Source organism: Zootermopsis nevadensis, unplaced genomic scaffold (assembly GCF_977971745.1).
Source record: "Zootermopsis nevadensis isolate Lab colony 2312 unplaced genomic scaffold, Znev_1.0 Znev_ptg000060l, whole genome shotgun sequence".
Classification (NCBI taxonomy): domain Eukaryota; kingdom Metazoa; phylum Arthropoda; class Insecta; order Blattodea; family Termopsidae; genus Zootermopsis; species Zootermopsis nevadensis.
In genome coordinates, this window is record NW_028259191.1 from 299,633 (window position 1) to 324,804 (window position 25,172).

Sequence of the window (25,172 nt, forward strand, 5' to 3'; positions counted from 1 at the left end):
ATCCTCATATGCAACCCTTTGCCACCTGATTTAATTAATTCTGCTGGAATCTGATCAATTCCTGGAGATTTATAACTTTTCAACTTCCCAATGGCTAGTTCCACTTCATCTAAGCTAGGTTCTGGCACCAACAGTTCAGCTGTATGCATTTTAAACTGTCTAATATCACCAGTATCATGAACATTTAAGAGCTCGCTAAAGAGATTTTTCCACCTATTCACAATTTTTATTGGATCTGCAAGCAAATAGCCACTATCATCCTTTACCAAATTGGTCTGGGGTTGATATCCTTTCTTAAAGTTATTAATGCCTCTGTACAGGTCTCTGATGTTTTTTTCCCTTATTATTTGTCTCAAGTTCAGCAATTTTGCCCTTCAGGTATTCCCTTTTCTTAGTCCTAAAGGTTCTACTAGCCTCACGTCTCACGTTACATAGATTATCCGCATTTGTTTTGTTTGGGTTCTGCAACCATTGAAATTTTGTTTGCTTCCTTCGATCTATTAATTTTGAACATTCTTCATCAAACCACGGTTTATTTTGCTTTCTCCTGTAGTATCCTAGTTTCTCTTTTGCTGAAATGTTGATGCAGTTTCTGACATTTTCCCACTCCCTGTTGATGTCCACACTTTCATTATCCTCATTTGTCTCTAAAATTTGAAACCTATTCGAAATTTCAACTTGATATTGTTCCTTTGCCTCTCCCTCACTTAATTTTTTCAAATCAAATCTTTCTGTGTCAAAACTTTGTTTAGTTCGTCTACTTACTGAAAGCCGCTCCCTCACTTTTGCTACCACCAGATAATCATCAGTGTCGCAATCTGCTCCTCTGACTGATCTCACATCAATTACATTTGTCTGCCTTCTCTTATCTACTAAAACATGATCTATTTGATTGTGTGTTCTGCCATCTGGAGAAGTCCAAGTGTATTTATGAACATCACGGTGTGGAAATTTTGTACTTTTTACAATTAAATCTTTTGACGTAGCAAAGGTTACTGCTCTAACACCGTTATCATTACTAAGTGCATGGAGACTCTCGCTGCCTATTGTGGGTTTGAAGATATCCTCCCTCCCAATTTTTGCATTGAAATCTTCTAGCAGAATTTTCATGTGATACTTGCCAAATGTATCAAATACTGATTCCAATTCTTTATAAAACCTATCCTTGATATCATCGCTTTTGTCTTCAGTTGGGGCATGAACATTAAGGACAATGATGTCGCACCAACGTCCTTCCAAAATTACGTAAGACAACCTGTCACTAACAAATTCTACTCTCTTAAATTTTGCCCTAATTCTGCTATGAACAAAAAAACCCATCCCCAACTGATGATTGTCATTCCCCTTTCCATAGAAAAATATAAAATTGTCCACTGGGATCGTGCCCTCCCCCATTGTGATGAATTATAATTGTTTAATTTTAACCGTCTAATCACAATAAAATATTTTATTGAATATTAAAATATTATTACTAAAATTAACATTTAATATTTAAAATATATTAAAATATTAAAATGATGCTCTTTCTATCGAAATGTTCGATTTACAATTAGAGCGCCATCTTTTTCACATGTTTCGGTTTTCAATGAACCATCTTCAGGTGTATAATCGATATAAATTTAAATTCTTACAGCAAGAGATGATAATGTAGCGTCATATTGTGATGAATTATAATTGTTTAATTTTAACCGTCTAATCACAATAAAATATTTTATTAAATATTAAAATATTATCACTACAATTAACATTTAATACTTAAAATATTTAAAATATATTAAAATATTAAAATGATGCTCTTTCTATCGAAATTTTCGATTTACAATAAGAGCGTCATCTTTTTCAAGACATGTTTCGGTTTTCAATGAACCATCTTCAGGTGTATAATCGATATAAATTTCAATTCTTACAGCAAGAGATGATATTGTTGCGTCATATTGTGATGAATTATAATTGTTTAATTTTAACCGTCTAATCACAATAAAATATTTTATTGAATATTAAAATATTATTACTAAAATTAACATTTAATATTTAAAATATATTAAAATATTAAAATGATGCTCTTTCTATCGAAACGTTCGATTTACAATTAGAGCGCCATCTTTTTCATATGTTTCGGTTTTCAATGAACCATCTTCAGGTGTATAATCGATATAAATTTAAAGTCTTACAGTAAGAGATGATAATGTAGCGTCATAATGTGATGAATTATAATTGTTTAATTTTAACCGTCTAATCACAATAAAATATTTTATTGAATATTAAAATATTATTACTAAAATTAACATTTAATATTTAAAATATATTAAAATATTAAAATGATGCTCTATCTATCGAAATGCTCGATTTACAATTAGAGCGCCATCTTTTTCACATGTTTCGGTTTTCAATGAACCATCTTCAGGTGAATAATCGATATAAATTTAAAGTCTTACAGTAAGAGATGACAATGTAGCGTCATATTGTGATGAATTATAATTGTTTAATTTTAACCGTCTAATCACAATAAAATATTTTATTGAATATTAAAATATTATTACTAAAATTAACATTTAATATTTAAAATATATTAAAATATTAAAATGATGCTCTTTCTATCGAAATGTTCGATTTACAATTAGAGCGCCATCTTTTTCACATGTTTCGGTTTTCAATGAACCATCTTCAGGTGTATAATCGATATAAATTTAAATTCTTACAGCAAGAGATGATAATGTAGCGTCATATTGTGATGAATTATAATTGTTTAATTTTAACCGTCTAATCACAATAAAATATTTTATTAAATATTAAAATATTATCACTACAATTAACATTTAATACTTAAAATATTTAAAATATATTAAAATATTAAAATGATGCTCTTTCTATCGAAATTTTCGATTTACAATTAGAGCGCCATCTTTTTCATATGTTTCGGTTTTCAATGAACCATCTTCGGGTGTATAATCGATATAAATTTAAAGTCTTACAGTAAGAGATGATAATGTAGCGTCATAATGTGATGAATTATAACTGTTTAATTTTAACCGTCTAATCACAATAAAATATTTTATTGAATATTAAAATATTATTACTACAAATAACATTTAATATTTAAAATATATTAAAATATTAAAATGATGCTCTTTCTATCGAAACGTTCGATTTACAATTAGAGCGCCATCTTTTTCATATGTTTCGGTTTTCAATGAACCATTTTCAGGTGTATAATCGATATAAATTTAAATTCTTACAGCAAGAGATGATAATGTAGCGTCATATTGTGATTAATTATAACTGCTTAATTTTAACCGTCTAATCACAATAAAATATTTTATTGAATATTAAAATATTATTACTACAATTTACATTTAATATTTAAAATATTAAAATGATGCTCTTTCTATCGAAATGTTCGATTTACAATTAATGCTCCATCTTTTTCACATGTTTCGGTTTTAAATGAACCATCTTCAGGTGTATAATCGATATAAATTTCAATTCTTACAGCAAGAGATGATAATGTTGCGTCATATTGTGATGAATTATAATTGTTTAATTTCAACCGTCTAATCACAATAAAATATTTTATTGAATATTAAAATATTATTACTACAATTAACATTTAATATTTAAAATATTTAAAATATATTAAAATATTAAAATGATGCTTTTCTATCGAAATGTTCGATTTACAATTAAAGCGTCATCTTTTTCACGACATGTTTCGGTTTTCAATGAACCATCTTCAGGTGTATAATCGACATAAATTTAAATTCTTACAGCAAGAGATGATAATGTTAGGTCATATTGTGATGAATTATAACTGTTTAATTTCAACCGTCTAATCACAATAAAATATTTTATTGAATATTAAAATATTATTACTACAAATAACATTTAATATTTAAAATATATTAAAATATTAAAATGATGCTCTTTCTATCGAAACGTTCGATTTACAATTAGAGCGCCATCTTTTTCATATGTTTCGGTTTTCAATGAACCATCTTCAGGTGTATAATCGATATAAATTTAAAGTCTTACAGTAAGAGATGATAATGTAGCGTCATAATGTGATGAATTATAATTGTTTAATTTTAACCGTCTAATCACAATAAAATATTTTATTGAATATTAAAATATTATTACTAAAATTAACATTTAATATTTAAAATATATTAAAATATTAAAATGATGCTCTTTCTATCGAAATGCTCGATTTACAATTAGAGCGCCATCTTTTTCACATGTTTCGGTTTTCAATGAACCATCTTCAGGTGGATAATCGATATAAATTTAAAGTCTTACAGTAAGAGATGATAATGTAGCGTCATATTGTGATGAATTATAATTGTTTAATTTTAACCGTCTAATCACAATAAAATATTTTATTGAATATTAAAATATTATTACTACAATTAACATTTAATATTTAAAATTTATTAAAATATTAAAATGATGCTCTTTCTATCGAAATGTTCGATTTACAATTAGAGCGCCATCTTTTTCACATGTTTCGGTTTTCAATGAACCATCTTCAGGTGTATAATCGATATAAATTTAAATTCTTACAGCAAGAGATGATAATGTAGCGTCATATTGTGATGAATTATAATCGTTTAATTTTAACCGTCTAATCACAATAAAATATTTTATTAAATATTAAAATATTATCACTACAATTAACATTTAATACTTAAAATATTTAAAATATATTAAAATATTAAAATGATGCTCTTTCTATCGAAATTTTCGATTTACAATTAGAGCGCCATCTTTTTCATATGTTTCGGTTTTCAATGAACCATCTTCAGGTGTATAATCGATATAAATTTAAATTCTTACAGCAAGAGATGATAATGTAGCGTCATATTGTGATGAATTATAACTGCTTAATTTTAACCGTCTAATCACAATAAAATATTTTATTGAATATTAAAATATTATTACTACAAATAACATTTAATATTTAAAATATATTAAAATATTAAAATGATGCTCTTTCTATCGAAACGTTCGATTTACAATTAGAGCGCCATCTTTTTCATATGTTTCGGTTTTCAATGAACCATTTTCAGGTGTATAATCGATATAAATTTAAATTCTTACAGCAAGAGATGATAATGTAGCGTCATATTGTGATGAATTATAACTGCTTAATTTTAACCGTCTAATCACAATAAAATATTTTATTGAATATTAAAATATTATTACTACAATTTACATTTAATATTTAAAATATTAAAATGATGCTCTTTCTATCGAAATGTTCGATTTACAATTAATGCTCCATCTTTTTCACATGTTTCGGTTTTAAATGAACCATCTTCAGGTGTATAATCGATATAAATTTCAATTCTTACAGCAAGAGATGATAATGTTGCGTCATATTGTGATGAATTATAATTGTTTAATTTTAACCGTCTAATCACAATAAAATATTTTATTGAATATTAAAATATTATTACTACAATTAACATTTAATATTTAAAATATTTAAAATATATTAAAATATTAAAATGATGCTTTTCTATCGAAATGTTCGATTTACAATTAAAGCGTCATCTTTTTCACGACATGTTTCGGTTTTCAATGAACCATCTTCAGGTGTATAATCGACATAAATTTAAATTCTTACAGCAAGAGATGATAATGTTGCGTCATATTGTGATGAATTATAACTGTTTAATTTCAACCGTCTAATCACAATAAAATATTTTATTGAATATTAAAATATTATTACTACAAATAACATTTAATATTTAAAATATATTAAAATATTAAAATGATGCTCTTTCTATCGAAACGTTCGATTTACAATTAGAGCGCCATCTTTTTCATATGTTTCGGTTTTCAATGAACCATTCTCAGGTGTATAATCGATATAAATTTAAATTCTTACAGCAAGAGATGATAATGTTGCGTCATATTGTGATGAATTATAATTGTTTAATTTTAACCGTCTAATCACAATAAAACATTTTATTGAATATTAAAATATTATTACTACAAATAACATTTAATATTTAAAATATATTAAAATATTAAAATGATGCTCTTTCTATCGAAACGTTCGATTTACAATTAGAGCGCCATCTTTTTCATATGTTTCGGTTTTCAATGAACCATTTTCAGGTGTATAATCGATATAAATTTAAATTCTTACAGCAAGAGATGATAATGTAGCGTCATATTGTGATGAATTATAACTGCTTAATTTTAACCGTCTAATCACAATAAAATATTTTATTGAATATTAAAATATTATTACTACAAATAACATTTAATATTTAAAATATATTAAAATATTAAAATGATGCTCTTTCTATCGAAACGTTCGATTTACAATTAGAGCGCCATCTTTTTCATATGTTTCGGTTTTCAATGAACCATCTTCAGGTGTATAATCGATATAAATTTAAATTCTTTCAGCAAGAGATGATAATGTAGCGTCATATTGTGATGAATTATAATTGTTTAATTTTAACCGTCTAATCACAATAAAATATTTTATTGAATATTAAAATATTATTACTAAAATTAACATTTAATATTTAAAATATATTAAAATATTAAAATGATGCTCTTTCTATCGAAATGTTCGATTTACAATTAGAGCGCCATCTTTTTCACATGTTTCGGTTTTCAATGAACCATCTTCAGGTGTATAATCGATATAAATTTAAATTCTTACAGCAAGAGATGATAATGTAGCGTCATATTGTGATGAATTATAATTGTTTAATTTTAACCGTCTAATCACAATAAAATATTTTATTAAATATTAAAATATTATCACTACAATTAACATTTAATACTTAAAATATTTAAAATATATTAAAATATTAAAATGATGCTCTTTCTATCGAAACGTTCGATTTACAATTAGAGCGCCATCTTTTTCATATGTTTCGGTTTTCAATGAACCATTTTCAGGTGTATAATCGATATAAATTTAAATTCTTACAGCAAGAGATGATAATGTAGCGTCATATTGTGATGAATTATAATTGCTTAATTTTAACCGTCTAATCACAGTAAAATATTTTATTGAATATTAAAATATTATTACTACAATTAACATTTAATATTTAAAATATATTAAAATATTAAAATGATGCTCTTTCTATCGAAATGCTCGATTTACAATTAGAGCGCCATCTTTTTCACATGTTTCGGTTTTCAATGAACCATCTTCAGGTTTATAATCGATATAAATTTAAATTCTTACAGCAAGAGATGATAATGTTGCGTCATATTGTGATGAATTATAATTGTTTAATTTTAACCGTCTAATCACAATAAAATATTTTATTGAATATTAAAATATTATTACTACAATTAACATTTAATATTTAAAATATATTAAAATGATGCTCTTTCTATCGAAAAGTTAGATTTACAATTAGAGCGTCATCTTTTTCACGACATGTTTCGGTTTTCAATGAACCATCTTCAGGTGTATAATCGATATAAATTTAAATTCTTACAGCAAGAGATGATAATGTTGCGTCATATTGTGATGAATTATAATTGTTTAATTTTAACCGTCTAATCACAATAAAACATTTTATTGAATATTAAAATATTATTACTACAATTAACATTTAATATTTAAAATATATTAAAATATTAAAATGATGCTCTTTCTATCGAAACGTTCGATTTACAATTAGAGCGCCATCTTTTTCACATGTTTCGGTTTTCAATGAACCATCTTCAGGTGTATAATCGATATAAATTTAAATTCTTACAGTAAGAGATGATAATGTAGCGTCATATTGTGATGAATTATAATTGTTTAATTTTAACCGTCTAATCACAATAAAACATTTTATTGAATATTAAAATATTATTACTACAATTTACATTTAATATTTAAAATATTAAAATGATGCTCTTTCTATCGAAATGTTCGATTTACAATTAATGCTCCATCTTTTTCACATGTTTCGGTTTTAAATGAACCATCTTCAGGTGTATAATCGATATAAATTTCAATTCTTACAGCAAGAGATGATAATGTTGCGTCATATTGTGATGAATTATAATTGTTTAATTTTAACCGTCTAATCACAATAAAATATTTTATTGAATATTAAAATATTATTACTACAATTAACATTTAATATTTAAAATATTTAAAATATATTAAAATATTAAAATGATGCTTTTCTATCGAAATGTTCGATTTACAATTAAAGCGTCATCTTTTTCACGACATGTTTCGGTTTTCAATGAACCATCTTCAGGTGTATAATCGACATAAATTTAAATTCTTACAGCAAGAGATGATAATGTTGCGTCATATTGTGATGAATTATAACTGTTTAATTTCAACCGTCTAATCACAATAAAATATTTTATTGAATATTAAAATATTATTACTACAAATAACATTTAATATTTAAAATATATTAAAATATTAAAATGATGCTCTATCTATCGAAACGTTCGATTTACAATTAGAGCGCCATCTTTTTCATATGTTTCGGTTTTCAATGAACCATCTTCAGGTGTATAATCGATATAAATTTAAAGTCTTACAGTAAGAGATGATAATGTAGCGTCATAATGTGATGAATTATAATTGTTTAATTTTAACCGTCTAATCACAATAAAATATTTTATTGAATATTAAAATATTATTACTACAATTAACAAATTAATTATTAAAATATTAAAATGATGCTCTTTCTATCGAAATGTTCGATTTACAATTAATGCTCCATCTTTTTCACATGTTTCGGTTTTAAATGAACCATCTTCAGGTGTATAATCGATATAAATTTCAATTCTTACAGCAAGAGATGATAATGTTGCGTCATATTGTGATGAATTATAATTGTTTAATTTTAACCGTCTAATCACAATAAAATATTTTATTGAATATTAAAATATTATTACTACAATTAACATTTAATATTTAAAATATTTAAAATATATTAAAATATTAAAATGATGCTTTTCTATCGAAATGTTCGATTTACAATTAAAGCGTCATCTTTTTCACGACATGTTTCGGTTTTCAATGAACCATCTTCAGGTGTATAATCGATATAAATTTAAATTCTTACAGCAAGAGATGATAATGTTGCGTCATATTGTGATGAATTATAACTGTTTAATTTCAACCGTCTAATCACAATAAAATATTTTATTGAATATTAAAATATTATTACTACAAATAACATTTAATATTTAAAATATATTAAAATATTAAAATGATGCTCTTTCTATCGAAACGTTCGATTTACAATTAGAGCGCCATCTTTTTCATATGTTTCGGTTTTCAATGAACCATTTTCAGGTGTATAATCGATATAAATTTAAATTCTTACAGCAAGAGATGATAATGTTGCGTCATATTGTGATGAATTATAATTGTTTAATTTTAACCGTCTAATCACAATAAAACATTTTATTGAATATTAAAATATTATTACTACAATTAACATTTAATATTTAAAATATATTAAAATATTAAAATGATGCTCTTTCTATCGAAACGTTCGATTTACAATTAGAGCGCCATCTTTTTCACATGTTTCGGTTTTCAATGAACCATCTTCAGGTGTATAATCGATATAAATTTAAATTCTTACAGTAAGAGATGATAATGTAGCGTCATATTGTGATGAATTATAATTGTTTAATTTTAACCGTCTAATCACAATAAAACATTTTATTGAATATTAAAATATTATTACTACAATTAACATTTAATATTTAAAATATATTAAAATATTAAAATGATGCTCTTTCTATCGAAACGTTCGATTTACAATTAGAGCGCCATCTTTTTCATATGTTTCGGTTTTCAATGAACCATCTTCAGGTGTATAGTCGATATAAATTTAAATTCTTACAGCAAGAGATGATAATGTTGCGTCATATTGTGATGAATTATAATTGTTTAATTTTAACCGTCTAATCACAATAAAACATTTTATTGAATATTAAAATATTATTACTACAATTAACAAATTAATTATTAAAATATTTAAATTATATTAAAATATTAAAATAATGCTCTTTCTATCCAAATGTTCGATTTACAATTAGAGCTTTATCTCTTTCACATGTTTCGGTTTTCAATGAACCATCTTCAGGTGCATAATCGATATAAATTTAAATTCTTACAGCAAGAGATGATAATGTAGCGTCATATTGTGATGAATTATAATTGCTTAATTTTAACCGTCTAATCACAGTAAAATATTTTATTGAATATTAAAATATTATTACTACAATTAACATTTAATATTTAAAATATATTAAAATATTAAAATGATGCTCTTTCTATCGAAATGCTCGATTTACAATTAGAGCGCCATCTTTTTCACATGTTTCGGTTTTCAATGAACCATCTTCAGGTTTATAATCGATATAAATTTAAATTCTTACAGCAAGAGATGATAATGTTGCGTCATGTTGTGATGAATTATAATTGTTTAATTTTAACCGTCTAATCACAATAAAATATTTTATTGAATATTAAAATATTATTACTACAATTAACATTTAATATTTAAAATATATTAAAATATTAAAATGATGCTCTTTCTATCGAAATGTTCGATTTACAATTAATGCTCCATCTTTTTCACATGTTTCGGTTTTAAATGAACCATCTTCAGGTGTATAATCGATATAAATTTCAATTCTTACAGCAAGAGATGATAATGTAGCTTCATATTGTGATGAATTATAATTGCTTAATTTTAAATGTCTAATTACAATAAAATATTTTATTGAATATTAAAATATTATTACTACAATTAACATTTAATATTTAAAATATATTAAAATATTAAAATGATGCTCTTTCTATCGAAACGTTCGATTTACAATTAGAGCGCCATCTTTTTCACATGTTTCGGTTTTCAATGAACCATCTTCAGGTGTATAATCGATATAAATTTAAATTCTTACAGCAAGATATGATAATGTAGCTTCATATTGTGATGAATTATAATTGCTTAATTTTAAATGTCTAATTACAATAAAATATTTTATTGAATATTAAAATATTATTACTACAATTAACATTTAATATTTAAAATATATTAAAATATTAAAATGATGCTCTTTCTATCGAAACGTTCGATTTACAATTAGAGCGCCATCTTTTTCACATGTTTCGGTTTTCAATGAACCATCTTCAGGTGTATAATCGATATAAATTTAAATTCTTACAGCAAGAGATGATAATGTTGCGTCATATTGTGATGAATTATAATTGTTTAATTTGAACCGTCTAATCACAATAAAATATTTTATTGAATATTAAAATATTATTACTACAATTAACATTTAATATTTAAAATATATTAAAATATTAAAATGATGCTCTTTCTATCGAAATGTTCGATTTACAATTAATGCTCCATCTTTTTCACATGTTTCGGTTTTAAATGAACCATCTTCAGGTGTATAATCGATATAAATTTCAATTCTTACAGCAAGAGATGATAGTGTAGCGTCATATTGTGATGAATTATAATATCTTAATTTTAACCGTCTAATCACAATAAAATATTTTATTGAATATTAATATATTTTTACTACAATTAACATTTAATATTTAAAATATATTAAAATATTAAAATGATGCTCTTTCTATCGAAACGTTCGATTTACAATTAGAGCGCCATCTTTTTCATATGTTTCGGTTTTCAATGAACCATCTTCAGGTGTATAATCGATATAAATTTAAATTCTTACAGCAAGATATGATAATGTAGCTTCATATTGTGATGAATTATAATTGCTTAATTTTAAATGTCTAATCACAATAAAATATTTTATTGAATATTAAAATATTATTACTACAATTAACATTTAATATTTAAAATATTTAAAATATATTAAAATATTAAAATAATGCTCTTTCTATCGAAATGTTCGATTTACAATTAGAGCGCCATCTTTTTCACATGTTTCGGTTTTCAATGAACCATCTTCAGGTGTATAATCGATATAAATTTAAATTCTTACAGCAAGAGATGATAATGTAGCGTCATATTGTGATGAATTATAATATCTTAATTTTAACCGTCTAATCACAATAAAATATTTTATTGAATATTAATATATTATTACTACAATTAACATTTAATATTTAAAATATATTAAAATATTAAAATGATGCTCTTTCTATCGAAACGTTCGATTTACAATTAGAGCGCCATCTTTTTCATATGTTTCGGTTTTCAATGAACCATCTTCAGGTGTATAATCGATATAAATTTAAATTCTTACAGCAAGAGATGATAATGTTGCGTCATATTGTGATGAATTATAACTGTTTAATTTTAACCGTCTAATCACAATAAAATATTTTATTGAATATTAAAATATTATTACTACAATTAACATTTAATATTTAAAATATATTAAAATATTAAAATGATGCTCTTTCTATCGAAATGTTCGATTTTTAAATTAGAGCGTCATCTTTTTCACATGTTTCGGTTTTCAATGAACCATCTTCAGGTGTATAATCGATATAAATTTAAATTCTTACAGCAAGACATGATAATGTTGCGTCATATTGTGATAAATTATAATTGTTTAATTTTAACCGTCTAATCACAATAAAATATTTTATTGAGTATTAAAATATTATTACTACAATTAATATTTAATATTTAAAATATATTAAAATATTAAAATAATGCTCTTTCTATCGAAATGTTAAATATTAGTCTCCTGATCTTGATGTAATGTGGAAATCTTGTTGAAGGGTCGGCCTAGAAATACGTAGGCTCCTGACTTTGTAATTGTCTCCATTCTCCAGTCACTTCCTTTCTCTTGGGATCAAACACTCTCAGTCTACATTCCTCTTTTTAAAATGAGAGATCAGGTTTTGCACCCATGCAAAACGAAAGTCATCCAGGAGACAAAAATTAGTGCTTACACAACGATTCGAGTCCGAACTGCGGAAACACAACTTTGGATGCGAGATTGTAACAATTTTAAAAACAATTCACCAGCCCATGAACTGGTTCGTTTAAGGAAATTGTAAATCTGGATTAATACACCCCAAATTAACCTGACTCGGTCACTCATTACAAACGTCTCTCACTGACTTCGTTAATTACGTTTCAAGTACTTAAAATTCCTACTAATTCTTAATAGTGTGGAGTACATCCAACATAATCTGTAAACGACTGTTTCAATTCTTGAGAATTTCAGTATATGGTTTAAAAAATATTTGGAAAATAAAATGATTTAGGTATACTTGATAGATCCTGATTTTCAAGAAATTGTAACGAATTAAAATTAATTTTCTCTCTAATGTGACAATTAATGCCTAGGTTTTTTTCTCTGATGACAAAATAGCAGCAGAAGTGAAATTTTCAAAATAATACGAACCAAGGATAATGAGAACACAAATAAGCTTCGCATACTGTACCTTGAACCCACATATTAATATTACATGTGCATAGAACTTTCCAAAGGGCAGAAACGTCACATGAATTTGTACTTCGGTAGTTAATAATAATAATAATAAGAAGAATATTCTCCATGGAAATAAGGAACCGTTAGTTAATAACGTTCTAAGAAACGATTTAAATTCACAGCTAACAGAAATTTGCTTTAAAATTCATACTTTGTACAAGTAAGATTCCTGTACGAGAACTCAGAGACCAGCTTATAACAATATATATATATATATATATGCTGGATTGTGATTCCGTCTTCAGATTGAATCACGTAAGCCAGATGCTTCAGTTTTATAATTTTATCATTTAGGCAATGCACACAGAGTTTAAAAGAACAAGGCATCACCGTCAGAAATCTTCAGACTTCGACGGCCATTTCAAATTATATCCTTCTGGTTACAACAGACTACATAATCCACTTTTGTTCTCACGCTGAACATTGTGACGGAGAAGAAATACAATGACAAAAGAAACACAGTAACATTTACAATTTTTATAAACATTACCAAGAGGAATAATAATAATAATAATAATACAAACTCACCCTGGAGGTTGTTGGAGGTAACGACTGCAGACTGGAGGATAATTCATGATCCCAATCCGTGGAGTCTCCTCCCATCCTGGCCTCTGCAAAACGCACGTACGGGCGTGTTATTACAAGATCTGAATACGTCAAGATGACTTATCGACGGCTTTTTCGTCTTGTGTGGATTGTCTAAGTATTTTCCTATGTAATTCAAAATAGTCTCTCCCCTCAATCGGACAACTGACGATAACACACATCATTTATGACATCATTCGACTCTCCACACACGTTTATTCATTTACATAAGTAAGGTTTCTGGCTGTGGTTCTTAGTACAAATAAATATCAAGAATTATTAAGCATGATGACACGTCAGTGTCTATTTTAATTCTGAAAGCTAACAGTAAAATAATATGTCATAGACTTAATATTTAATATATCAGAAGGTTGTGACTTCGTTCCTGAAGCTGATTTCAGCAAAAAGATAATTACCAAACCCTTTGAAACCAGAGCTCATCTAACTAATACTTAAGGAATCAGGCCGTACCGCGAAGAAAACACGACACTTCACCATTACAAAGAGCAACTTTTAAAGAAATAATCTGTGTTTATTTTGACAATCTTTTAGGTATACGATGTGGACAAAATACGGAGTTTAGTGAGCTGTGGTACATATAGTTACCACTGTGCTTTAAAGGTGTGAAGGACTAGAATGTGTTGTATTTAACTGAGTCCACGGAGCGGTTAATATTTAAAGGGGCGGTTTGGTGAGGTCCGGCAACATGGCACAACTGAATGCTGTCCTGAGATTATAAACAAAGTACCAACATCATAATTCTATCCCTGGCGGACACCGTATTAATCGCGGGGACTAAACCTCGAGAAGGGCCCGGCCCTCCTCAACATTTAGGGAAATAAAGTAAAACATGTCGCACACTGCTCCTTTTGAATGAGGGTTCCTTGTTTGAAACTAGACGGAAGAAAATCCACACTAAAAATTCCGAAGTTTCAACGTCTAACGCAAATGATACACCTCGACTAACAAGGGATCATAACTGCACCAACGCTTCCCACTTATCTGAAAAAACAAACCTCATTTCACGCGAAACGAAGCAAAGAGTACAAGACGGCCCATATCTAAACTTTCTGTGGAATTACTGGGCCCCCTACTGAAACAAATCAACAAATGCTCACGTAAAACAAGTGATTTTGGTGTAGCGCAATCCCGATCTGAAATACGTTCAGTCCGGTCCGCACGATGCGCGTATGTTGAAATCTGGCATCGCTGAAGAAGGTCTGGCAGGTGCTGGTTAAAAGACTGAATCCTACGGGACGTATCTTTCTATTCCACTGAGGAAAAGAGAATCCCCTGAAAGAACTGAAAGCAAGAGAGAGAGGGGGAGGACCTTTGGGGGGACAACAAGGGGCAGTAAGCTCCAAAAGCAGCGATGGTCATTCGTGCTCTTTGCAGAACAGAATCTAAAGCTCTTCAGCTGAAATTCAGGCCACTGTATATACACACACAAATATTTATCAGTTCGATTACGTAACGCGATATTCAGACGCACTGAGCAAAGAAGTTCGTAAACTTGACTTCCGAAACATCGCCATCTACCAACAAATTCGGACGGAGAACATCAAAATCGACATCTTCACAGCCTAGAATCTGGTGAGACGTTTTCTTTGCTACAGGGGCTGCATTTCAAAATATTATTCAGACGAGTGTTGGCTCCAGTGATATTCTTGCAGAAACAATTAATTCCACGTTCAAACAGCATGAATACAATGCAGAGGGGGGATTATGGACAACCCTGAACCACTGCATCAATGTGACAACGCAGATAGGAGTTATTTCTGTTCACACAAATTTTGCAATCGTGAACAGAATTACATTATTATTTTTCATTATTACATATACTGTTAAAGTGGTGATATATAGATAGATATATAGATTGCTAAACAAAACAAAAAATTAAAAATCAAGTTGCCATATTGGAAAGCGGCCCCACAAATGAAGCCATAGAAACACTTCTTACCTAATTCTTTCTTTTCTACTGTAGATAAATCTCCTCCTCCAAATATTTCCACAATATCTTCCCAGTTTCTTATTTTCAAGTCCCGGTTTGCGTATTCAATAGCAGATGAATCCCATAGTGATGGTCCATGTTTGAAAGAAGTAGAAATACACACAGACGACAATGGACTGGCCTCATGTCGTGTGATGTTGATTCGGCCTTCGCCGTGGCAGCGTTGCCAAGTTGGAGGCGCTGCAGCAAGACGGATGCCAGATGCGATATATGTACACGACTACCAAATTAATAAATAATACACTTGAGTTTGGCCGAGATGCTCGCAGCTGTGCCATGGCCTCCCGTTGCTACCCTAGTGCGATACCACGCTTAATAATGTTCTCTCACACAAGGGAATGGTTAGGTTGGTCGTGCCGAAACCTCACCTGAAATTTTGCTCGTCTAGTAATGATTGTACACAAAATTCCAGCTGCTGATGCGAAAAAAAAATTGCTCAAAGTTGGTACGTATATTTAAAATTCGCGCCACAGCGCATGCGCGAGACAGCAGCGCGCCATCGAGGCGAAAGGTTGAAGGCAGGTCTGTTTTGACGTGTCTATTCGTATACCCAACCGAGGACTGAGCCCTGGGATGATTGTTCCTTTTATTTCTATGATTATTTAATTTTTATTAAATATACGTTTTGGTTAATCGGTTTTTTTTGTCTTAACTGCTACTCTTATCCTACGACCGCACCACCTCCCGGCCTCTGGGATCGTTTTAATATTGGCGCAAAGTATATACGATTTATTTACCATTAAGACACCGTATCGAAAACTTAGTATGGCTCGATTAACGAAATAAACCTCAAAATAATTTAAATCTCTATGCAATTAAATATCTTTAAAAAAATTATAATCCCTGTAATAAATAAACTACTCCCCCCCCCCCCCCACCCCCCATGTTGCCTGTTTCCCTGACTGATCACTTGACAAATGACAGTCGGTCTGGATAATCACAACTTCCGCGACGTAAAATCAAGTAACGCGGTTGTTCTCAACCAGATAGAACAAGGAATAAACAACTTTTTCTTCCTTAACACACAGATTACAGGTGAGGCCCCCCCCCGCCCCCCGCACTCCAGGAGTGACCTACTTACCGCACGTGCATTCACTGCAGAGCCAAGAATAGCTCAGGGCCATTGACAGCGTTGCAAATGTTTCGTTTTGCTACGTCAAACCTCGAAACTCGGCTACAAACTTCACTGTACTGGGCTGCTAGACGGTTATTGTCATGACATTTATAGTTTTTTAACGTTTATAAAATCACGCTATACACTCGACAGAAACTGTAACGCTGGTGTGTAACTTATTCAAACGCCAATAATGATGTTTACTTTATTCCATAATGCATATTTTACACATTGTTGAAATAATTACCCAAAACACGTAATAACTATACCCTCGTTCCTTAAATTCAACCGCTTGCCACGTCTAAAGCGTAAGAGTTAGATCCAGACATATTGCGAGTGAAATACGTAAATAAACACGAGCTTTTCAAATTTGCAAACAGATTTCAGCTAACTCTCACGATTTAGGCGTTTTGGCCCATTTATTTCGTGACAAAGAACGGTTCTAGTGAGTGCGTTGGCAACACTTAGATTAGCTGTCGGCGGATGACGTCACGTATAGATAAGACGTAAAGGTATACATTAGAATTGTATTTCAGTACAAATATACCTTATACAGTTAAACGTTCTTCAACGTTAAATAGGGAACCGTGGTTCCACTTTCAATTTTTTTATAATGCTCACGTGCCAGTCTGCCCTCTCTTAACTGACGGGATTTTTATTAAAGTTGGTATAAAATCATGCAAATATTGGTATTAAAATATTTGTAATACGTTACACGCACTCAAAGATTACTCGTGTTAGAGCAGCATGAAATATGTCTCGAAAACTTCGTTAATGACTCTGTGGAAATAAAACTACTGAGTAATATTAGACCGTGTTTGCATCAGCAGGCTTAAAGTAAACGTTTAGTACACTTCAGTAGCGTTTCAACATATCTTGCTGTCCTTCTGCTAGGGGGAGTTATTCTGAATAGTCACGAAAACAAAATTTAAGACAGCCATCTTTGTACCTTCATGGTAGTAAAAAATTGGTCTGCCATAAAAATCAGACCTTTGAGCTTCGTTTAAAATCACTGAATTTGATTTCAAAACACATAGGTAATTGCAAATTACTCTCATAATATACGGAAAATATAATGCGTTTGGCTCTCTGGCTTTTATTTTGATAGTCTTGGTGTGGACCGACACAAGGCGAATTAACACACATCACACTCTACTTAAAAATGAGTTCCTACCTTCGTTTTGCAATCTGCTCCAATGTCACTGGTGACAGGTTTACTAGAAAAGTGGGTCCAGCTTACAGCCACAAATACACACGCTTAATTCTATTATTAAGTTACAAACACTGCACATAATATCAAACATTCGGGTAATAGAAGTATTGCCATCACACAAGTTTATCCACCCACAAGCGTATCACACAAAACTTAATCCAAGGCGAGCACTTTATAGGTCGTGGTATGTACGAACAACCTGACCTTGCGTTCTCTACTAACAGCCAACAACAAATCTGCAACCACTTCGTTCTCTCTAGCAATGCATGATGGGTAATCGCGTGGTTCTTCGAGTTGCCATACCACGGCACAGATGGCGCTGGCGTACGGTGCAACTAAATTAAGACGCGTTGGCTATTCGTCGTAGATTACGGATTTCACCTCCAGGGGTGCTGTATGGAAATCACACTGACACAACATTTGACATAAATATTATGCATGTGGATGTCATGTAATTATAAAACCAACAGTGCCCACAATATTAGCCATGTTGACTGCTTTCATGAATCTATGCGCTCCCTAAACGGCAAACGTAGAAAGTAAATGTCATAGCAGATCGTGTGGTTAATAAAATCCAAGCAACGTAAGATTCGGACTGAATTTCTTCTCGGGCCGCATTCGGCCCGTGGGTCATAGTTTTCTTCTCCGTGCCTTAATCTTCAGGAATGTTAATTTAATTTAATGCAATAACTCTGTTCTTCGTTCTGACACTTTTCACTCTCCGACGTTGGTCCATGACAGCGGGATGGCGGGCAGCAACGGGTTCCGAGAAGGTTATTTGGGAAGAGAAACGGGCCTTTAAAAGTTCCAAGTGCCACACCCGGTCTTTTCAGAGACTGCGCATCAGAGGCCGTGTGAGGTAACGACCGCGTTCCTCAGAGACAGAGTCCGGTTCTGCAAAGCATCAGGTTAGAAAAAGTTTGAAGAAAAATTTCAAAATTTTGAAAAATTATTTAAAAAATCAAAATATGCAGGAAATAATTCAAAAAGCGCACAAAACGTAATTTTTTTGAAAAATTTCAGTTTCAAATTTTTCCAAATTTTTCAAAAAAATTTCGTTTTGTGCGCTTTTCAGGCATTTTCCAGCATTTTGGATTTTTCGAAAATTTTGAAATTTTACAATATTTTGAAAAAATTTCGAAAAATCAAAATATGCAGGAAATTATTCAAAAAGCGCATCAAACTTTTTTTAAAAATTTCAATTTCAAATTCTTCAAATAAAATTTTGGTTTTGTGCAATTCTCAGGCATCTTCCAACATTTTTTGATTTTTCGAAAAATTAAAATATGCAGGAAATTATTCAAAAAGTGCACAAAATGTAATTTTTTTGAAAACTCACTTTCAAATTTTTCAAATTTTTTGGGTTTTGTGCGCTTTTCAGGCATTTTCCAGCATTTCTTGATTTTTCGAAAATTTTGAAATTTTTCAAAATTTTGAAAAATTATTTAAAAAATCAAAATATGCAGGAAATAATTCAAAAAGCGCACAAAACGTAATTTTTTTGAAAAATTTCAGTTTCAAATTTTTCCAAATTTTTCAAAAAAATTTCGTTTTGTGCGCTTTTCAGGCATTTTCCAGCATTTTGGATTTTTCGAAAATTTTGAAATTTTACAATATTTTGAAAAAATTTCGAAAAATCAAAATATGCAGGAAATTATTCAAAAAGCGCATCAAACTTTTTTTAAAAATTTCAATTTCAAATTCTTCAAATAAAATTTTGGTTTTGTGCAATTCTCAGGCATCTTCCAACATTTTTTGATTTTTCGAAAAATTAAAATATGCAGGAAATTATTCAAAAAGTGCACAAAATGTAATTTTTTTGAAAACTCACTTTCAAATTTTTCAAATTTTTTGGGTTTTGTGCGCTTTTCAGGCATTTTCCAGCATTTCTTGATTTTTCGAAAATTTTGAAATTTTTCAAAATTTTGAAAATTTTCGAAAAATCAAAATATGCAGGAAATTATTCAAAAAGCGAACAAAATGTAATTTTTTTAAAAAATTTCACTTTCAAATATTTTCCAAATTTTTCAAAGAATTTTGGTTTTGTGCGCTTTTCAGGCATTTTCCATCATTTTTGATTTTTCGAAAATTTTGAAATTTTACAATATTTTGAAAAAATTTCGAAAAATAAAAATATGCAGGAAATTATTCAGAAAGCGCACCAAACGTATTTTTTTTAAAATTTCAATTTCAAATTTTTCAAATAAAATTTTGGTTTTGTGCAATTTTCTGGCATCTTCCAGTATTTTTTGATTTTTCGAAAATTTTGAAATTTTTCAAAATTTTGAAAATTTTTCGAAAAATTAAAATACGCAGGAAATTATTCAAAAAGCGCACAAAATGTAAATTTTTTGAAAACTCACTTTCAAATTTTTCAAAATGTTTGGGTTTTGTGCGCTTTTCAGGCATTTTCCAGCATTTCTTGATGTTTCGAAAATTTTGAAATTTTTCAAAATTTTGAAAATTTTCGAAAAATCAAAACATGCAGGAAATTATTCAAAAAGCAAACAAAATGTAAATTTTTTTAAAAATTTCACTTTCAAATATTTTCCAAATTTTTCAAAGAATTTTGAAAAATTTCAAAATTTTCGAAAAATCAAAAATGCTGGAAAATGCCTGAAAAGCGCACATAACCAAGTCCTAATTCTGTTACCACTGCATTTATAAATCTTGATTTCAACTCGATACTTTATTGCAAATCTTAAGAGAGGAATGATACTTAATGCTTCCTATTAGTTCTAATTAGCATTTTTATGATGCAAAGTTGAGCCAATTGCATCAAACGCTGAGACTTTCACTCTGAGCACAAAAAGAAAAACATGGTATGGGGTCATTCGATAGGTCGATCACTGTATGAATCTATAAATGAAAACCTATGAAAGCAAAGAAACAGTTCTGTTTTCTCATTTTTATCAAACAAATAAAACCCATTCTAAAATAACAATTAGTTGTGCTATTATTAAATAAGTACACATACACTTCATTTTCGTGTACAAGCTTTGATCTCCCTAAAATTTCTTCCAATCTACCTGCCCGGCTGCAACTAGGAGACCATATAATATTTTAAGCGATATCTGAATCGCTGTACCGTCGCTAGGCCGCCATATAAAATACAGACCTAATGAATGCAGTCTTCTTTGGCTCTTACGGCGGCAAATAATGTAAAAGATTTCTAATGTAGTACATCATTTTGACGATCTAAATTAAATGATAATTAAGAATAATTAGGTTGTTTTTAATGCAGTATCTGTTAAGGGGCTAAAGTGTACTGCTTACGTCGTTATAAAGTTTTATAAACGGCAAACGCAGAAGATAACTCGAATATGCTTCGGCAATTTTTAAGGAAGAAGATATATTTTAAATACTGAAAAGAAAAATTATTATGTAAATTTTTATATGATTTCAGACACAGATTTATCACCAGCCTTGTCAATACTAATGTATTTCATTACATAATTTAATTTATACACGTTAATAGGATAACTAATAAGATAGTATATTTGCGTCATATTGTGAATTAAGTTAATATTTTAATATTTTCCGTCAAATCACATTTTTTAATAAGATAATAAAATGTAAAATATTTAAAATATCATTTCTCGTTCCGTATCGAATGATCGATTTACAAGTTGGAACGTTCCAACTTGTAAATATTTTACATTTTATTATCTTATTAAAAATTGTGATTTGACGGAAAATATTAAAATATTAGGATAACTAATGTTATGGCCTCTAAGTTATATACAGAAACCTTAATTTTTCCATTATAACCTTAGAGATATTTACATTTTCCACAAATGTAAAATTAATTTAAAGGCAATTGTGTAATACAAACAGTTATTTCGGCTATTACTAATAAAGAACCGCTCGTAAGTGCTCAAAAATCTACCAGTTATTGGCCTACGACGAAATGTGCATGCGCATTTATTATTTCAGAGCACTTTTGTAAGAAATCCTATCTCCATAATCTCGTATATTTGAATCATTACAAACCCACTAGCGTAAATTTCAGATAATGCCAAGAAATTATTCTTGAAAACACAAAGCATTAATCTGCCAAAGATTCCCTTTCCATTACCACGTTCATGTAGTTGTGTGAAGAGGTTAGTTTAACAACTTTCGTACAGAGAAAAAAATGTAATCATTACATACTCCAAAACACAATTTCATGGAAATATTTATTGCAACAGATACAGCAAGTGTCCAGCTATTTTTCAACATATTCGCCACCGGAATTGAGACATTGGTCATACCGTGGGACCAACTTTTGAATACCTGTGTCGTAGAAGTCTGCCGCCTGGGATTGGAACCACTGTGTGACGACCATCATCGCCTCTCTGTCATTCTCAAAACGCTGACGCTGACCGGACAGGAATTTCTTGAGGTGTAGGAAAAGATGGAAATCACTGGGAGCGAGGTCCGGGCTGTAGGGTGGATGATTAAACACCTCCCAGCTGAACTCCTGCAGGAGACTTGCTGTCCGTCGAGCCGTGTGCGGCCTAGCGTTATCACTGACCGCACTTCACAGTCGGCGGGAGCTGGAATAAGAACCTCCATCTTCAACAGCTGCAACGATGCTACTGTGAAAACGCGGGAAGTGCCGTTAGTGCATGCGCCATGCTACGTCATTGCTCTATCACGTACGCACAGTCGCTTCGATCAATATAAGGTTTGCTAGCTGTGGGACGAGTGGGAAACTTACTTTGTGGACGCGCGTCGTATTATATTCCCCCAAATACAGATAATGTCACAGACGTGCAATTGAGTCCAGCATAAACCATTAGATAGGCGTGGTTGTAATGCCGACTCGGTTAACATTTAAATGTCGAGACTAGAAGGACATGTGGAAAGAGGGGACCACTGCTTTCCGACACCTCTTTCTCATTATACTTTTAAAGTTCATCCTGAATTGTCTTACAAAAGGAATGGAGGTACAAGAAATATCACAACTTCAACAATATATTGTAACCGTCCCCTTTCCTTCCACCACACGTCACACTGCTTGTTTAGTATACTCGTAGTCGTAGCCTGGTTTGCTCATATGGTTACAGCTTCTTGACGTGGGATGTGTAAAGATACAGAAAGGGATTGTTGATGATGGTGTGAGGTTGTCGGTGAGCACGAGTTTCCGACTCCCTGGGAATATACGGGAATTCGAAGGTGGAGCAGGTTTTCTGTGTTGCACTGATGGACGACACTTTATTTTTCCTTAATACGCGCAGGAACATATATATCCTAAGCACTATTCACGGAGGCAGCTGGATGGCTCGGCTGTTCCTTTGTTCCTTCGTACGTTTGTTAAGAAAAACACCCCCGCACGACTGAAGGACCAAAACTTTTGATTGCGCCCCGCAACCACGGTTGCGCTTAAATACCCCTGCATTACGTAATTTGTCATTGAATTTGGCTTAACAGCTGCGACCTGATTAGTTCCTCCACAACGGCGGGAACGCGCCTTAAGCTGAGCTCAAAGTCAATTGGTCCATCGCAATGATGCGATGGTCGTAATGCAGTCATCACCCCGCATCTGGAAGGGATGCACACCATGTGTGGGCTGGCTTAAGTATTTTCTTTGTTGGTTTATGTTTGCCCCCTTTTTTTTTCTACTTCAGGCTCCCTTGGTACAGAAGGGAGGCCGAGGAGGGTGACCCGCAAGTGGCCATGTGGGCCACATTCCTTCAACTCAATGTGTTCCACAAAGCCAAAATTAATCATTCAGTCTAATTTAGGTGAAGTAAGGCGTTCCAGAAATCATGTAATTACACCTTCTTCGTTTTTCTTATAAGCCAGATCAACATGCCGAAGCCTGGTTTACCTTTCATCTCAAGGCTCAGTCCGTTCGGGAATTGAACCACAGACCCGGACTGGCACAATACTGAGTGATTTATAAAAGTCATTTGTACGCCTGTCTTTGTATCTTAATTCAGTGTTCCACAACATTTCTGTCACCGTGGATCCCCTACTGAAGACTATCTCATACATTTTGATAAAAGAATACAGACTAAGTCCAGTTAGCTTCTTTGTAAATGTAACTTTTGTTCATTTATTATCCTTCTAACATTAACGAATTTCGGGTACATGAGCAGAATAACGAATGAGACATGAAGAAGGTGGAAAAAGAAAAGGACATATATTTTGCTTCATTTGATTAAGGAGATGGCTGTCTTCTGGGTTGTTGCGCAGTGTAGTCTGTTAGACCTCTGAAACGTCGGTAATATTCTACCAGACTACACGGCGCAACAACCCAGAAGACAGCCATCTTCAGACTCACCGCCGTGAAAACATCATATCTGATTTGCTTACTCAACATTCTCCTGGAGGTATTAAAAACACGAAAAATGTTACAAAAGACAGATTTTTGTGTTTTGCTGGATTTGTCCGTTTCTATACGGCAATGCCGGTACAGAATCTTGTCACAGATTACAATAAACTTCTTCCAAATCTCAACCTAGTATTCATGATCGATTTTCTCTGCTATAAACTCCTGTTATTTCACATTCGACTAAATTATGATATTGGGAGTATGTAAATGGTTCAGAGTTGAAGCGCTTGTTAGTCTATTCATTCATGTCTCGGGTTCGAAACCGCATTGCCTTCCCCTGACAGCCGACTAGGTTGAAATGACCCACCACCCCCGACCTAGGTTCGAATGTCCCGGTAAGTCGCACGTCCCCTTTACTGGGCAACAATTTTATCTTTACTCTCATCCTATCATTGAGAGGAAAATGGAAACTTCACGCTGTAGTTACTCGCATCTAAAGTCCTGCCCTCGATAGGTTATCAGGGGCCAGAGGTGC

At 30.8% G+C, this 25,172-nt stretch overlaps 1 protein-coding gene across 11 annotated transcripts in view; it reads right to left on the bottom strand.

Annotated features, from left to right (window-relative positions):
* Positions 1-19,255, bottom strand: part of LOC147871278 (uncharacterized) — a 172,649-nt gene extending 153,394 nt beyond the window's left edge. For 3 of the 11 annotated variants that reach the window (XM_087340029.1, XM_087340027.1, XM_087340028.1), the window contains exons 1-2: positions 18,337-18,609; positions 13,981-14,063 (exon numbers count right to left, since the gene is read on the bottom strand). In XM_087340029.1, the coding sequence (XP_087196155.1) occupies positions 13,981-14,027 (47 nt within the window). In that variant the 5' untranslated portion in view covers positions 14,028-14,063; positions 18,337-18,609. Of the gene's footprint in view, positions 1-13,980; positions 14,064-15,997; positions 16,229-17,129; positions 17,551-18,336 lie in introns of those variants that run through there. The other 8 variants (XM_087340030.1, XM_087340031.1, XM_087340026.1 and 5 more) reach the window with 7 other exon arrangements.
* Positions 19,256-25,172: the final 5,917 nt, after the last annotated feature.